Source organism: Artemia franciscana, chromosome 11 (assembly GCF_032884065.1).
Source record: "Artemia franciscana chromosome 11, ASM3288406v1, whole genome shotgun sequence".
In the NCBI taxonomy this organism is placed as follows: Eukaryota; Metazoa; Arthropoda; class Branchiopoda; order Anostraca; family Artemiidae; genus Artemia; species Artemia franciscana.
The window spans coordinates 7,481,028-7,499,282 of record NC_088873.1 but is presented as its reverse complement, the minus strand read 5'-3'; the positions used below and the strand labels follow the sequence as shown (position 1 = coordinate 7,499,282).

General features: G+C 34.4%; 1 protein-coding gene and 1 non-coding gene across 2 annotated transcripts in view; one reads left to right on the top strand and one right to left on the bottom strand.

Annotated features, from left to right (window-relative positions):
- The window catches only part of LOC136032748 (large ribosomal subunit protein uL3m-like), a 32,782-nt gene extending 17,781 nt beyond the window's left edge, over positions 1 to 15,001 (bottom strand). The window contains exons 1-2 of the mRNA XM_065713083.1: positions 14,860 to 15,001; positions 1,157 to 1,250 (exon numbers count right to left, since the gene is read on the bottom strand). Of these exons, the coding sequence (XP_065569155.1) occupies positions 1,157 to 1,250; positions 14,860 to 14,933 (168 nt within the window). The 5' untranslated portion in view covers positions 14,934 to 15,001. The remainder of the gene's footprint in view (positions 1 to 1,156; positions 1,251 to 14,859) is intronic.
- On the top strand, positions 9,247 to 9,328 carry Trnas-gcu (transfer RNA serine (anticodon GCU)). Its single transcript has one exon. It is a non-coding gene; the product is annotated as a tRNA-Ser (tRNA).
- Positions 15,002 to 18,255: the final 3,254 nt, after the last annotated feature.

Sequence of the window (18,255 nt, the reverse complement as noted above, 5' to 3'; positions counted from 1 at the left end):
GAAATATCAGTAACCTGGATTCCAAGCACTTCCAGATACTCCTTTCATAGCCTTCTTAGAATTTCCAAATAAAATGCTGCTTAATAATTTTACCAAGGGTTAGGTATTTCCAGTTGATAATTTCAAGAATATTCGCGCGCTTTCAACCCCATTGTTTTGGGGGTCATGCTCGAACTATCAAGGAAACTAACAAAGATTAGCGGATGGTGGTCTCTTCTGTACTCTTCTTCTGTTCTTTTCTGTACTCTTCTGCAGTCTCTCTAGGTTTTCCACGCATTCTACGCAGATACAGAGGCTAAAATTAAAATTCCACGCAGGGTTGGGTCAAGCAAATACAGAGGCAAGGGGATCGATATACCACCCATGAAAGTCAAATACCCGTACATGTGTGCAGGGGCGTTATCATAACGGAAACACAAGGGACCAGAATTTCAGGCGCTTCAAGATCCTCCTCCTATAACCTTCTTAGAATTTTCAAATAAAACTTTTGGTTAATAATTGAACCAAGGGTTAGGTATTTCTGGTTGATAATTTCAAGAATATTAGTGCATTTTCACGTTCAGTTCTATTTGGGTTCACGCTTGTATCATCAAGGAAAATAATGAAGAAGAGCAGATTTTACTCTTTTCTAATTTTCTTATCCACTAACTTAGATAAAGGCAAACAATGGGTAAATTACACAACTCACAGCCCTTGCCTCAAGCGCTGTGATGAGTATAACATACCCAAAGGCATAGCTATTGAACCTTCCAACTATGCTGAACAAAATGGCTATTTTAAGATTTTGATCAGATATCTTTGGAGAGAGGGCAGCAAAAAGAGGCGTGAGAGAAGGACTGGTTGCCCTCCAATCACTTTTCACACTTAAAAAGGGTATTAGGGCCTTAAATTTATAATCGAATGAGCCTCCTCCAAAGTTTCTGCAGCTTCTTCCATACGAATTGGCTTGGTGAAAAGAAACAAAAAATAATACCACTTGGTTCTTTACTTAACCAGCACTAGCACTGCCTACAATTTAGAAGAGGCCAAATCTGCTCGCAAATCGTATATGTAAGGTCCCTAAGGCGTAGAATCCTTACGGTCTTTATTACACAAACTAAGGCGAGGCTTGTAACTTTTATTTCCCAAAATATAAAATTGAAAAAAGGATACATACCGTCCTAGTTTTCTTCAAATATTCTGCAAAAGGATGTGTTAGCCTTCTTTTTACACGAGACATTTCTCTGGTCTGTATCCATGTTCCCAGGGTTCTATAAACAAAAAGTAAGCAATTATAAGAATAGGTATTTTTAAGTATTAGTGGTATCCCAATTATGTCTGAAGCCACGTTTTTGTTTGGCGTTTTCAGATTAATTTAAAAAAATTCCGAAAAAAAAGTTTTTTAAAGAAAAGTAAAGGCCATATTAAACTTAAGATAAGAAGAAATAGAAACCTAAAATTACTCAAACTAAAAAGACCAGAAATTACTATTATAAACGATACCAAAAGCAAACAGAAATTAAATAAGCAATCATAGTAAACAAACATACAATAGGTACTACCATAATTGAATAAATAAATCTTAGCCTCCTTCTCTCACTGTAAAAGTCTAAAACCTACTGCATCATTGGCGCTTTATTTAAAACTATATGTGTCTTGAATAGTCTTGGAAAGTACAAATAAAATAAAACTCTTTGATTTAATGTTATTAGTTGTTGAAAGATCATCTTTATTTGCGTTTATCATTGCATCAGATATTTTTAGTGCCTTTTGCCTTAGTTGCTTGAATTGGTCTTGTCACTCTTGATGGTCTAGGTTGTTCATTATCTTCCGTCAAACATTTACATATTTCAGCTCGTTCTCTTCATCTTGTCTCATTTGATGGTCCAGTTTGTTCATTTTGAGCTTACGGTTTTGTTCTCTTTTGTTCTTTTTTGTACTCATTCTTTGCTAACGTTAATTTACGTTTGTCTCCCCTAGATATTATGAAACCGGTGAAAATGCCTTTCGTTATTTACATTACAGAATATGGGCACATGAATAGTAAAATATTGTACTGGCATGTTAATAAATGGAGAGGGAGTAGTCAATCTGGACTTGTTCCAGTTAAAGACAGGAACGGGGCTGCAATTATTGACAAGGAAAAAGTTAAAGAGAGATGGGCGGAACATTTTGAAAATGTCCTAAACCGAAATACAGTTGCAGGAAAAGAATAGAGGAAAATGAAAAAGTTTGTGATACCTTGGATGTGAAGCAAGATTTGTTTTGTGAGGAAGAATTAGCGACAGTACTAAAAAGAAATTAAAAAAATAATAAGGCTCCAGGTGCTGATAGTGTGGTAAATGAGTTTCTTAAATATGGTGGCTCTGAGGTTATAAATAAGCTACTGAAGATTATGATTTTTGGAAAAGGGGAAGTACCTTACGATCTTAGGAAAACCTTAATTAAACCACTGTATAAGAGAGGTGATAAGAGTGAGTGTGGCAATTATCGAGGCATTAAATAATTAGACTGAGAGATGCTGTAGACAAAGTTGTAAGAGAAGAACAGTGTGGTCTTAGGAAAGTTAAAGGATGTGTCGACCAAATTTTCACTCTTAGGTTAATAAATGAGAAGTGCCTTAGTTGTCAAACACCTTTGGTCCTCAGTTTTATAGATTATGAGCAAGCGTTCGGTTCTTTTGATAGAAGAGCTTTAGCAAAGGTCTTATCCTTATATAATATACCAGACAAATACATTAAAGAGATTAGTGCTATGTACGAGAATAATACTGTCATGGTTAAGGTTGGAAATGAGGTTAGCAGCTGGTTTTGTATTAAATCAGGATTTGAGCAGGGTTGTGTTCTATCCCCATTTACATGGATCATTTTGATGGACTTTGTCTTCAGGATACAGGAAAGGCAATCGGAGACCAGGAATTAAATGGAGAGAAAAAACTCTTCTTGACTTAGATTATGCTGATGATTTAAGTATCTTAGATGAAAGCGTGAGCAAAATGAATGAAGTTTTAGAGGTTTTGCGAGTTTAGGGTACTAGAATAGGTTTGAAAATTAATGCTAAGAAGACTAAGTCGCTAAGGCTAGGAATAAGTGAAGTTGAAAAGGTGACGTTGGGTAACGAAGAGATTGACCAGGTGGGTAGTTTCACTTACCTTGGCAGTATTATTAGTAAATACGGTGGGAGCAGTGAAGGTGTTGAAAGTAGACAAACCAAGGCTCAGGGTGTTTTTTCACAGTTGGAAAAAGTTTGGAAGAATAGGAAGATAAGTCTGCAAACCAAGATTATTTACTTTGGGGACCCCAGGAGGTGATTGAACCATATTAATATGGCCAAATGTACTTTTTAGACCCCAATGGAGATGTTAAAGAACACCTTTCATATCCTTTAAATTATTAGATCAGTCGTAACCCAACAGATCTCTAGGAAGAAATATTGTGAGACACAAACAGCTATACTAAAGGTTACATGGAAGTTAATTACTGAATATGCTACAAATGGCAATTTTTTCTTACATTTTGAAGCCTTTAAGGGTCAAAATGTAATTTTTCCCCAGAAGTGTTGTATTATGAAAAAGGATAAAAAAAGACATCAAATGATGCATTCACATTCATCCTAGCTAAATTATGTTGTCGGCTACAAACTTACCAAAGTTTCCTGCTAGCCTGCTTCTCAAGCTATTTTCCTAAAACTATTCTACTCATCTTCTAAATTGTCTAATTCTAAACTCTCTAGTTTCATATCAGACTCAGCTTTCTCTGGTAGTTTTTAAAACTAGACCACCCTTCCCAATCCTCTTTCATAATACTAGGTTCTGAGCATCGGCATAGGCAGGAGGGGGGGATGGGCCCCCCTGGAAATTTGAGACTACAAATTAATTATAAGGAAACCAAAGGAAAAAGAGCTGAATAGGGAAAAACCATGGAGAAAATGTGTGCTGCCCCTTGCTGGGTGCCTGCCAATAGATTTTTACCCTTAATAAGGATAATACAAGCTCTAATTTGTGACTGGAGTAACCCCTTTTCCAGTTTTCCACAAAAAATTTTTCTATATGGTTTTGTTGGAGCCAAAAAAAAATCTAATAACTAAATAACAATCCTCATAAATAACGAAAGTATAAGAGCCTAACTACTGATAACATTCAGTCAAAGAATCAGCTTTTTATAGTGATCCCTAATGCGTATTTATTTATTAGTAATTAGTGCCGTTATTAGTATACAAGAAAGTTCGTATAATTATAGAAAAAACAAGGAAAACAACTCAATAAGGGGTATTTTCGGTAAAAATATGTCGTCAACTATTGCTTGCATTGGAACAGTACCCGTGAGCTTATATATGAAGCCACTACAATCAGAAATGTTTCTCCCGAACGGAATGCTGGGAAGTTTTTATTTTCCCTTAGAACCGATACGTCTTTTTTTTATATAATAATTTTTTTTCCATGGGTGATTGTATTTATCAAAGTGTCACTTTGAAAAAGATTTAGCTTTTTACAATTATGAAGAATAAAGGCGTCGTATATACTATTTTTTGCATTCAAAATTAGATTAAAAATATTGAATTAAAACATTTTATTTAATTTTCTTAATTTTAGTTTTACTGTTTTTCGTTTAACAAACTACTTTGATAATGCGATATTTTTTTATAAACCATTGAGTCTTAAGGCATTAAATATTTTGGTGTTTGATAACCAAGTTCAAAACTGTCGATATTGTTAAAAAATATCCGTCCAACGCTTCGGCATTGCTCAACAACTGAATGCTGGAAGTTTATATCTTAGTTTTTGTAAGTAGGGTATTGTTTTGTGTATTTTTTATAATTAATTACTTTTCTTCGTTTTTATATACCTTTACTATAATTGACATACTTTTTCCATTGCCATTAGAAAAATGTTTGTCTCTAGGCTTCATTAAATAAAAAAAAACAAGTTTTTTCAACTGAAAGTAAGAACCAACATTAAAACTTAAAACGAACAGAAATTATTACGTATAAAAACAGCGGTTCCCCCCCCCCTCCTCAACACCTCGCTCTTCACGCTACAGTTTTTCGGCACTTTTAAATAAGTTATTTATTGTTCTAATTAAACGACCCTTGCGTTACAAGAGTTCTTTGCAAAGAATTGGGACAAAATTTAAACTTTAGCGTAAAGAGCAAGGAGTTGAGGAGGGGGGGAAACCCGCCACATATACTTAACGATTTTTTTCGTTTTAAGTTTTAATGTTGCTCCTTACTTTCAGTTGAAAAGACTTGTTATTTTAGATTTAATTTCTGATCGTTTTTTAGACAACGCCAGGATACCTGGCTCCATCTCCACGGAAACATCCTCCTCTCCAAAGAAAAATCCTCTGGGAAATTGAATCCAGGTGAAAATTTACCCCCTGACAATTATCCCTAACATATCCACGCCTAAAGTTGAATCGGTAAAGAGAGAGCAAGACATATAAAGAAATTTTGTATAAGAATTCTGGCAAAAACACCCAGTGTAAAACTTCCCTAGAAAAGTACACCCCCTGGAAATTTCCCTCTCGATGGAAAATTCCCCCCCCCTGTGCAAAATCTTTCCAGCAGAAAATTCGTTCTCTCCTCCCCACCCGAAAAATGTATGCATACTTCGCAATAACAAATAATACAATGGGTAAATTTTATAACTTAAAACCTATCCCCAGGGACTGTAGGGAGTCATTTTATCTCTAAAGACATAGTTATTTGTCTTTTTAAATATGCTGAAGAAAACAGCTATCTTAAAATTTTGATCGGACGATTTTGGGAAATTGACGTGGGAGGGGCCTAGTTGCCCTCCATTTTTTGGTGACTTGAAAAGGACACTAGTACTTTTCATTTCGGTTAGAATGAGCGCTCTCTCGACGTTTAGGCCCCTGGGTCGATATGATCACCCCTGAAAAAAGAAGAAGAAAGAAACAAATAAACACGCATCCGTGATCTTCTTCTGGCAAACATTACAAAATTCTACATTTTTGCAGATATGAGCTTGAAACCTCTACAGTAGGGTGTTTGATACGCTGAATCCGATGATGCGATTTTCATTAAAACTCTATGACTTCGAGGGGGTCTTTCTCCCTTTTTTCGAAAATCGGACAGATTTTCTCAGGGTTGTAGCTTTTGATGGGTAAGACTAAACTTAATGAAACTTATATATTAGGAATAACCATATTAAGTCAATTCTATTGATATATCTATTGGTTTTAAAATTCCGCTTTTTTTAAGTTTCGGTTACTATTGAGCCAGGTCATTCCTTACAGTTCTTTACCACGAACTGTTTGATTACCCATCAAAATCCAAACAGAGATCATTGAAATATTGATCATTTTTTCTGCGTTACCAAAAGTATTTTAATCATAAAACTTTACAGTTTCAAGATATATAATTAAACAAATAGAAAAGGTTTTAAAATAAAGTAAGGAGTAAGTTTAGAACTTAAAAAAATTACTCTGTATATAAGGAAGACTGTCCCCTTCCCAACACCTTGCTCATTAAACAAAAGTTTTTTAGTGCTTGGAAAAATCTTATCTTTCCAATTGCAAATTTTCTCAAAAAATTTGAAAAACGCCAAACTTCACAGTAGAGAGTTAGCAGCTAAGGAGGAGACAGCCCCCTTCATATGAAGACAAGTCTGTTCAAATATGTTCCAAATCTGTCCCATGCTTTCATTTGAAAAGCTATTTTTATTTCATTTCTGATTGTTTTCCAAATCATACTCAGGCCTAACCAAGATATAATTTGAGGTACCGGCCCCTTAACTCTCTGATTAATTGCTTTTGAAAAGTGTAAACCAGTAATTGCACGTTCATCAGGCCCGTTAAATTCCCAACATCAATTTCGGATAAAATTTGAATATACTTAAAAAATTAGCGGTGAATAGTAACTTTAGTACAAATTCCTTGTTAATTGTTAACTACTAAAGAATTTCGGTCGGATGAAAAGGAGTATTATTGTTAGTATGGATGGAAATTCTGTGAGACTTCTGATTTTCTGTATAACTGAAGCCATCACAACCTCTACAAGAGGATTTTCTTCTCGATAAATATATTACATACATTTCTTTAAACAAATTAGAGTACTTCATACAAATAGAAAAAGAAAACAACACTGAAAAGAATCCTGAAAATCCTGAAACCTGAAAACTGAAGAATCCTGAATCCTGAAAACTAGAAAAGAGCTGATGACGACCTGACCTGCCTTTTCCACCTCTATGCCGGTAGAATATGGGATGTAACATTATAGCTGTATAGAGAAACAATTTAATTCATTCCTACTCCTGCCCTACCTCTTTCAACATTTCACTGAAACCTCAAGAGTAAGCAGTTTGTCCATTAAAATGTTCTTTTTAGGAATCTACCCTATCCTTAACCTAAAGAATTACTCACCCCTCTCATTGTAGCTGATACGCAATTACAATCACCAAACGTAGCCTAAATTTCATTGCAAATAAAGCGAATCAACTTGGTTGAATTCAAGGTAAAATTCTAGTTGAGTGACTTCTTGCTATCTCAGAAAGGGTTTAGGTTAGGAAAATGAAACTTACAGGGATGAATCTACAGACTAAGGTATGTCCCGGGAAGGTATTTTGAAGCACCTACATCTGCTCCTTCTCCCTCTAGAGGGCCCTGAATTTTGATGACGTTCAAAAATATGTGTCTTATAAAAGTGAAACCTTGTAAAATAGGTCTTCTGCTTAATTAAAGCACAACAAAATTGTTTTCAGCTTCATAACTTTGCTTAATTCCATTTTATAAGGTTTTAAAGATATGCAAATACATTTCCTAAATTTTGAAAAAAACATTGATATGGCTCAAAATTCTACTCAAATAACAGTAATTGCATTTTCAGAACTAAAGGCAGAGAAAAAGCAACTAGTAACTGAAAATTAAGGTAAAATGTTGTTTTGTCAAAATTTCAATAGGTATAAAGCCACCGTGTGGCATTACTTCTTTCGCAACAGGTAAGCCTGGAATATAGTTACTGATATTTTTAAATCAATTAGCTCTCAGAATTTTAAATTGATTTCAAATTCGTCTTCTTCGGGGCAAAGTCGCAGTTTGGTGTCCTAAAATGGCAAAAACAAGACTCTCCCCTGACCCAATATGCATGGTCGCTTAAAAAAATTGCTTTAAATTTAGGTTTGAATGAGCTCCCTCCCAATTATCTTGGACCTTCTGTTTGATACAATTACCCTTGGGGAAAAAAAATAAACATCCATCAACGATGTTTCTTCTGAAAAAAAAAGAGAAATTCCATGCCTTGAAGATTGGAGCTTAAACCTCTATGGTAGGGTTCTCTGATAAAATGTATCTAATATGGGGATTTTCAATAAGATCACTTGCTTTTTGGGGGGTGTTTCCCCTTTTTTCAAAAATCAGGCAAATTTTCTCAGATTTTTGGTTTTGGGTGGGTAACAACAAACTGAAAGAATTTGATATATTTAGAATCAGCATAAAAAAACAATACTGCCGGTGTAGCAATTGCTACGAGGATTCCATTTTAGTTTTGGTGAATATTGATCAAAGCTACTTTTTACTTCCAGTTTTTTATCACAAACTATTTGATAAGATTCTCTTATGACGAATTTTTTTTTCTAAACTATTCATTTTATTTAGTTGAAAAGGACGATAAAAACAAAGAGGGTTAATCTGACAGCGGGGTAGTAAGTTTAAATTTTGTTTTTCTTCCGCTATTCTATTTTTTTTAATGTCTGAATTATATATAAGGGATTTAAGTTCGAGGGGGGGATTGTCCTGTTTTGAAAGAGGTATATTTTACATGGCCGTTATAAAATCCAAACGTGGTATCTATGCAGGCAGGATGATTTTTGAGTATCTCTATTCCTTCTGTAAACTATTCTACGGCGTAGAAAATTGCATAAAGACAAGTCTACTAATCTTTCTGTAATTTTGGTTTGAGTTTGGTTTTCTTTTAAGATTAAATAGATAATAATTAATTATATGACTGATGAAATAAATTGATCCCTTTACCAGGAATCCTAGTTGTTTAAAATTTACTGTATTTTGTTTCATTTTGCATGCAATTTAATTGCTCTTTTTATTTGAGAGTTTTTTCGTGAAAGTATTTGAAATAAACTTCAAAAAATTTCCTGAAATATATTCCCTGTCACCCAACCATCCCTGATATTTTGGCGCTTGCCCCCCCCCCCCCCCCAGCCCACCCCCGGAAAATTTTCTGCCGGCGCCTTTGAGTACACAATTCACGTTTTATAATCTTAACTAATAACGATATAATCAGAGCGACAAACAAGACGAGGTGGCCGAGTGGTTAAGGCGTTGGACTGCTAATCCAATGTGCTCTGCACGCGTGGGTTCGAATCCCATCCTCGTCGTTTTTTTTTCAGAGGAAAATTAGATTTGGTTAAGTTAAATTAACATTATCGAGCAAGAACACAACCATCTAAAGCAAGATAATTAAGGGCATAGAAATCGCTTTAGCCAAAGAAAATATGTTTCATATATTATTTCAGGCATATAACACCATAAAATAAAATAATAAATAAAATAAATACTTTAAAGCTGCTATGATATTTTCAAAAAACTTCCAAACATCCAAGTGTCCTGGATCCTGCAAACAGTGTTTTTGCGACACTTTAACATTGTTTCTACTACGAAATCCCCACCCCCTTTAGTTTCGGGAACAAAAGTAAACTATACATTATTAAATGAGGATGGTTTTCTTTTGTTCTTTAGCTTCCTATTTGGATAATTGCCTGATATAAATACAGACGGAGAGTCAGCCTAATTAAATATCAAAACGATTACAGTCAATATTTAGGTCCAAATAATGACATCTGTAATTCAGCAATCCCTTATAACCCAAAATTCCTCAACATTTTGCTTCATTGCTATGGTAAGTAAAAAATCTCTGAGAGAACTAGCAAAGCCAAGGTGTACAATAATGAGAGAAATAGACAGAGAGAAAGAGCAATATAGGAGAAAGCTTTTTGCCGTTTTTATGACACTTGGTATTAACCAAGTGACATATAGCAATTGCAAATTCTGTTGGTCTGTCTGTTGGTCCTAGTTTTGCTACTTTAGGCACTTCCAGGTAAGCTAGGACAATGAAATTTGGCAGGCTTATCAGGGAACCAGATCAGATTAAATTAGAAATAGTCGTTTTCTCGATTTGACCATCTGGGGGGGGGGAGTGGGAGGCCTGTTAATTCGGAAAAAAATAGAAAAATTGAAGTTTTTTTAACTTACAAATGGTTGATCAGATCTTAAAGAAATTTTATGTTTGGATGGATATTTGCAAGTTTTACGTAGTTAAAAATGGTGCATAACTAATATGGCACTTAACGACTTACGTGCGCGGGGGGCTTGGGGAGGGGCGCGAAGCGCCCCCACCAACTAGGTGTTGGTTTGGTGTGAAGCACCACACCAACAGCTGGTAATCTATAAAACTGAGGACTAATGGTGCCTGATGACTCAGGCACTTCTCAATTATTAGTCTAAGAGTGAAAATACCCTACCTAAAACTGCATTGTTCTTCTCTTAAAACTTTATCTATAGCATCTTTAAGTCCAAAAAGTATCATCATACTAGGTAATTTGCTACCTACAGAAACCTGACAAATTAGAACTGCCAAAAAGAAGAATATGGATAGTAGCTTGCTACTAAGAAAAAGGCACTCACGTTCACCTGATTCCAGTGCAACAAAGAAAAATAAGAATAATTCAACTAGCCTTTTTTAGATGCTGGTTTGCCAGGAACTAAGACCCAAAAAGGCCAATAGTTGTTTTGCTTTTGGTTAATTTTTAATTACTCAAAACTTGCAGTCCTAAGTGATTTTACATCTATAGTTAAAATATTTAGCTTAAAACTGGATCAGGTCAGATATCTTAACTGAATATTAAAATTTTGTTTTAAAATCTAAATTGTATTCTAACAATTTAATTCCCAGAGATAACACTCTAGCATTGCTTATAAGGCTGTAATGTATATATTTTTTTTTTCTCAGAGCCACTTCATATGGAAGGAGTGGTTGTATAAACTATGGAGAGGACTCATTCGATTGGAAACTGAAAGAGCTAGTGTAATTTTTAAGAGTCAAAAGTGATCAGAGGCCATCCAGCCTCCCCCCCCCACACACCACATCCTTTTAAACTGCCCTCCTCCAAAGCCATGCAATCAAAATTTCGAGATATTCATTTGTTAAATATAGTCAACAGGTCAAACAAATATGCCTCTGGAGATGACAAGATTCCTCAAAACCCCTGGAGCAAGAACTGTAAATTATGCAAGTTGTCTACATAGAGGGTTCATTCTTGGGAAAGCAAGCATGTTTGCTCCCGAGTCTCCAAAAAGGCTTAAGACACTGTTTTAAGAATAAGGTGAAACTGTCAGGAGATGCTGAGGGGTGTGTTCAACAGCCAAAACGCGCTTTCTGCATGCTGGTTCTCAAAAGGCCTTTATCAACAGTGTCTCAGGAGCAGCTAAAGGTATTAAATTGAAAGTTTCATGGAGTATTCAACCAAATCAGAGGATGCTAAGTGCATCCAAGTCATCAAAAAGGTCCAGTAACTATGTATCTAGGGATTACATGACCTCTCACGCCCAATGGACAAGGGTTATTATGATATCATGGTTGCAGCAGTAGCCATAACCTAGTAAAGAGTGAACAACAGCCCATAGCAAACAAAAGTTACAAAATGCATTTAGAAAAAAACTGCCAATGAAAAAAAAATGCCACGTAGCCCTGATTCAAGAACAATAACTATTATTTTGGTTCATCTTAAAAGCAAAAGTTTGTTGTGAAAAGAAATCTATGGTGATTTAAAAAAAAAACCTGAAAACCTCCAAAAATAGTGTCAGACCCAAAACCTTACACAGAGAAATTAGAGCCCCCCACCTTGAACAACAAGTAAAATCAATTTTGCATGGGTAGCACTGATCTGTCTCCTGATTTTTTTTTTTTTTTTCAGGACTTGTGGTTCACCATAACATCATAGAGAGATATTTAATGACTCGTCCAAAGCAATTTTGCATATCTACAAGCTTTTTATAAATTACACCATCAGCAAATGCCACATGGCACTAAAATAGCACCTTTTGTACCATTTCTCAAGGGGTGGGATAATGTACTACAAAAACATCATAGACAGATGTTTAATAGCTCATATAAAAGCTATTTCTCATATCTGTTTTTTTCAAAGATTCCAACATGTGCAATTGTCAAATGGCACTATTGGTGCCATGTCTCAAGTGGAAAAGCTGGAGCTATTGGGCAACCAGAACTTTTTATAGATATGTTCAATGGCTCATTTGAAAGCAATTGCTCATATCCCTGTGCTTTCTATCAGTTTTAACACCCATAAGTGCCATATAGCACTGAAAACGGTACTTTGGGTGCTACTTCTTAAGTGGAAAAGCATGAAAGTATAAAAAAGTACCATTGCAACAATTATGGTCCAAAACCCTTGACTGGAGATTTACAGGAACCTCTCTTAAATAGTCCCCCTCCCAACCCCCTAAGTAAGTCCCATTAGTCCATTGGAGAATTCACTATGAACTCTTTAACATGGTCAGCTGACATTTAGGCTTGCAAAATGATTTTTAAGATATCAGATGTTCTTAAGACAAAGAAATTCATAGAACAACAAATAACTGAATCTCAAAATTCTAGATGACTATTCTGAGATGTACTCTCTCTCTTCCTTCTGTTTGCAAAAGTTCAGCTTCACCAAATATAACTGAGAAATCATAGCACTAAAAACCTACTCACATGTGATTTTCTGTGATATTTTTCTAGTTGTCAGGTTACTTTCCAACTTGTTCTTGTTTGTTGCTATTCTGTACCTCTATGTATAAAGTTTTTTGGTGTTTATCAGGGAGAGGGGGGGGGATGTTTAGTGAAATAAGTTAGACATGTCAAGATTTTGCTTAAGTTTTGAAAATCTTAAAAATCTTTTTTAGAAAAATTGTTACTCTTTCCTAACTGTTGAGGTTGTCCACCTTCAAAAATTGCTTATACCATTTTGTGTAACATGGAATTTTCAGCATTAGTTGACAAACAATCAGAAATTAAACAAAAAAATTCCAACTGAAAGTAAGGAGCAACATTAAAACTTAAAATGAAGAGAAATTAGTATATATATAGAAAGAAAGTGAATAAATCACCTGATGCTGCTTTTTATGTCCAAATATAATAATCACTTCTGGGGCAAATTCCACTTTGAGCCCTTAACAAGGTTCAAAAAGGTAATCATTATAATTTTCAATCAAGGCTATGATGTAAAGCTATAAAATTAATTAAAAACTAATTAGATATTGAAATCAGCTTTTAAATGAGTCATTAGCAAAAAGAAAACAACATCAGTGCTTTCCTTGTTATTCAAGGAAGGGGATATAAGCTTAAAGTAAAATTCTAGTTAAATGACTTCTTGTTATCTTGGAAAGGGTTTAGGTTAGGAAAATGAAACTTTCAGGGATGGGTGTACAGGCTAAAGTGTGTCCAGGGAAGGTTTTTTGAAGTACCCACCTACACTCCTTCTCCCTCTAGAGGGCCCTGAAATTTTCCTGCATGACAGGTCTATACCTATTGAAATTTAGACAAAACAACATTTTACCTTAATTTTCAGTTACTAGTTGCTTTTTCTCTGCCTTTAGTTCTGAAAATGCAATTCCTATTATTTGAGTAGAATTTTGAGCCATATCAATTTTTTTTTCAAAATTTAGTAAATGTATTTGCATATCTTTAAAACCTTATAAAATGGAATTGAGCAAAGTTATGAAGCTGAAAACAATTTTGTTATATTTCAATTTTTTTTTTTTTTTTTATTTTAGAGAGAGAAAGATGGTTTATTAATATAAATAACAAAACAAAACAATCAAATGACCCAAAGCAAAGCTTGAAATCATGAAATTAAGCTTGAAATTAAGCTGAATATCTATTTTGCAAGGTTTCACTTTTATAATACACATATTTTTAAAGGTCATCAAAGGTCAGGGCCATCTAGAGGGAGAAGGAGTAGAGGTAGTTGCTGCAAAATATTTTCCTGTGACATACTTTAGTCTGTAGATTCATCCCTGAAAGTTTCATTTTCCTAACCTAAACCCTTTCTCAGATAGCAAGAAGTCAATTAACTGGAATTTTACCTAAGCTTCCTATTTAGGGTTTTTAAGAATGGTGATTCTAATGGTGTACTTTTTATTTTGCTGTTTTGTCAGGTTTTAGACAGATTTTTTTAAATTCATGCAAATAGTTTTGAAAGTAATATTTTACTATTAAAATTAACCAAATTATAATTCCTGAATCAGCTACAAATTGCACCTTTTTCTCACTGGACACTTTTTTAAGAAAATATCTCAAACATTTGGTTATGATGGGCTGTTTTAAGGTACTTTAAGGGCTCAAAAAGAATTTGCCCCAGAAGAAATTATATTTGGAAAGCATAAAAAGATGTGCTCAATTTTTTCCTGGCTAAATTACATGACAAAGTTAAAATTTATCATAACTCTATTGTGATTCTGTTATTAAGGCCTAGGCTATACTAGGGGCCATCAGAAAAGCAAGGGGTTTAAATCACAGACACAAATATGATATTTACAAAGAGCATAATGGTACAACTTTTACTTTATTAGGCTACCATGGTTCCTTCTATGGGGTTACCACAATAGAATATTATTAAAAAATGACTGGCAAAATGCATGGTAGCCTAAATACAAAATTTGGATGAGATACTTGCAAATCTTGGGATTGGGGTTATAGCATAATTGAACTGCAGTCAAAATGGGATAACTACAATTATTCTGCATAGGCTAGGGCCTATCAAAAAGTGAGGATTGTTTTCTCAACAGTCCAAATTCTAGGCTTATACCAAAATTTAGAATTTGACTAATCCAAAAAAATCAGCCTCACCCAACTTTCCATGATTCTCCAGCTGATACTTTAAGGCAAGAAAGGGTAATTTGTAGACTAGAACGGATTACCATTTTCAACTTTTGAAAGTGTGTGCTTTTCCACCAAAGCTGCCAAATCTTTTATCAAAGCATCACTGACGAGCCAAGGCATTAAGCCCGGTCTCGAACTTAACACTGGTAGGTAGGGCTCCTCATTGTCAAAAGTGGTGAAAGTTACCATATCGCTTATATAACCTATGGCCCCTTTTTGGTTGAGTCAGTGAAAAGATTACGTACCTTGGCCTTTCAATCAGTTCAGCTCTTTCTTATTCCCATGGGCTTATTTTATGCCATATCTACTGTAGAATTAGTACTGTACAATGAGTCATACTTACAGAAATATTTTACTTCCCTTTTTTAGAAGGTTAAAAGGTTTTTTTAGAAGGTAAATGAAAAACATAATAATCACATAAAGAGTCTTCCTTGGCATAAACTTGCTTTTATTCTAATCTATTTGAGTACTGTTCTTATTTTATTTTTTTATAAAGTCAGTTTTTGCTTTATTATTTTTTTTCGTTGCTCGCAATATTTGCAGTATAATGGGAATCACAAAAACAATGATAATTATAATAAAAGAAAGCTAGTGTAAGTGAAAGCAATTTAAAATTAAAGACATTAATTTTGGCGTCCAGTATTTTTAGAAATGTTCACCAGGCGCCCTTTGGATGATTAGCTGTTACTTACTTTTCTATTACGAAAAGGAAACAAAATAAAGTCAGTTAATGTCAGGGTACAAAAAGCAAGGGGCGTAAATAAGGCTTTTCCTAATCAATCCAACAACCTTAAATTGCTATATCAAAATTAACGGAAGTTAAACATTAAAAATAATCATTACATTGTTATTACTTAACTTTGTTATACATAAATTATCCATCGAAATAAAAGATTTCATTTGCCACGAGCTTTATTTTTACTGAAGCATTGAACTGAACATTACCATCTAGAGTAAATTATGAAAAGAAACTTTCTTTTTAATCAGTCACAGAACTGTATTAGAATCTTAGAAAGTTATTGGTTTCGACAGGTGATGTAAGAGAATCAGAATGTATTAGTGTTATTAGGGGATAATGAATTATGGCTGGTATCAATACGATTTATATTACAGTGGATAGGTCTGATGTTAATAACTTAAGTTAATTAAATTTGTTTATATTTAATAGTATCTTCATCAAAATAAGAACAATTTAGTTTTAAATGGATCCGAGGATAAAGAGAATTTAGGTCCCATGGGTGAATTTTTATTTTCTTCTCTACCCCATCGGATTCCTTGTCGTCATTTTTTCCCTCTTGACAGGAAAAGTAAGAATCGCACGAAGCTTTTGTTTATCGACATTTTCCAAATAGGGCGTTGAATTCCTCGTTTCTGTCGAAAACGGTGTTCAAAGGTTACATGAATCGTACAACGACGCAACATGCAACATGCTCAGTTCTAACAGTGTGAATTTCGATTTTGGACGCAGTATCTTATTCACATTCCAAAATTAAAATAATGTCATATAAGCCACGGAGCATTTGTGGGGATTAGTGATTCTATTTATTGAATGGCTTTTGTTATTTTTTTTCTAAGTATACTTGTCTATCTAAAACATGAAAAATTTCGGGATTTTACTAAATGTGATAGTTCAATTGACTTTTAGTTAATAGTAACTATTAACTAAGCCCCAAACCTGGAAGACTTTTTAAAATTCAAATCTGACCAGAAATAATGTCGTCTCAGTTGTTTATCATATTCCGACCAATTCAAACAGATACTTGGCCTACTTACATTTGAGAATTCCCGCATAGGCTTTAAGAAATGCGAAACTTGGACCTACAAAAGCTGACTTCTGTGGCGGAAATTTGAATCAGTTGTTTTGATCAAAAACAATAAGGAATTGGGATTATCTAGTTTAGGATTAAAAATAAACACTATAGTCGCTACTCTAAATTTCGGTCAAATTATGTCCGGTAAAACCCGAGAAAAGATAAATTTCTCGTGGTTAGCATCTCGGTATATAACCCATTTTATTGAGTGCATACAAGCAGTCTATACTACATTGTCTCGTGTAAGCGAGGCCATTTACTTAGCTGCTTGCCATAGATAGTCAATTAAATAAAAAAATACAAGTTTTTTTTAACTGAAAGTAAGGAGCGACATTAAAACTTAAAACGACCAGAAATTACTTCGTATATGAAAGAGGCTGCTTCCTCATCAACGCCCCGCTCTTTACGCTAAAGTTTGACTCTTTCTCTCAATTTTTCTTTTTAAAACAGTAAAAAACTTTAGCGTAAAGAGCGGGGCGTTGATGAGGAAGCAGCCTCTTTCATATACGAAGTAATTTCTGGTCGTTTTAAGTTTTCATGTCGCTCCTTACTTTCAGTTAAAAAAACTTGTTTTTTTTATTTAATTTCTGACGTTTTTGAATCAATGCATGTTTTGATTTTGGCTCTCCGCAGAGGAATAATTAAAACAAAATTTGCATTTTTTTTTTTTTTTTTTTGGCTAAATGGCTTTCTCATAATTTTGATCGAACGATTTTGAGAAAAAAAGAGCGGGGGAGGAAGCCTAGTTGCCCTCCGGTTTTTTGGTTAATTAAAAAGGCAACTAGAATTTTTGATTTTTTACGAATATTTTTATTAGTAAAAGATTTACGTAACTTATAAATTAGCTTAAGTAAAGAACTTTTGTATTCTCATATTTTTATTACATATATGAGGGGGTTCCCCCTTTGTCAGATCCTCGCTCTTTACATTAAAGCTTAAATTTTGTCCCAATTCATTAAGAATGACCCCAGAATCACAAAAGCTGTAGAATAAATAGTTGAAATTACTAAAAATACTTTAGCGTAAAGAGCGAGGTATTAGGAGGAGGTGAGCCCCTCAAATGGGTAATAATTTCTGTTTGTTTTAAGTTTTAATGCTGCTCCTTACTTCCAGCTGATAGAACTTTTTCATATTTATTTTTTTTTAAATAATGCTAGTAAATCCTGCGCCCCCTTCATGGAGATTTTCTTCCGCCATGACAAACTATCGATGGAAAGTTCCCCCAGCATATCCCCCTCTTCTCAACCCCTCCCCCAACCAGAAAAATCCTCCTGAAAACGCCTGTACACTTCCCAATAACCATTACTATATGTAAGCACTGGTCAAAGTTTGTAACTTGTTGCCCCTCCCACGGGGACTGTGGGGGAGTAAGTCGTCTCCAAAGACATAGTTATAAGGTTTTTCGACTACGCTGAATAAAATGGCTATCTCAGAATTTTGATTTGTTGACTTTGGTAAAATAATTAGCTTGGGAGGGGGCCTAGGTACCCTCCAATTTTTTTGGTCACTTAAAAAGAGCACTAGAACTTTACATTTCCGTTAAAATGAGCCC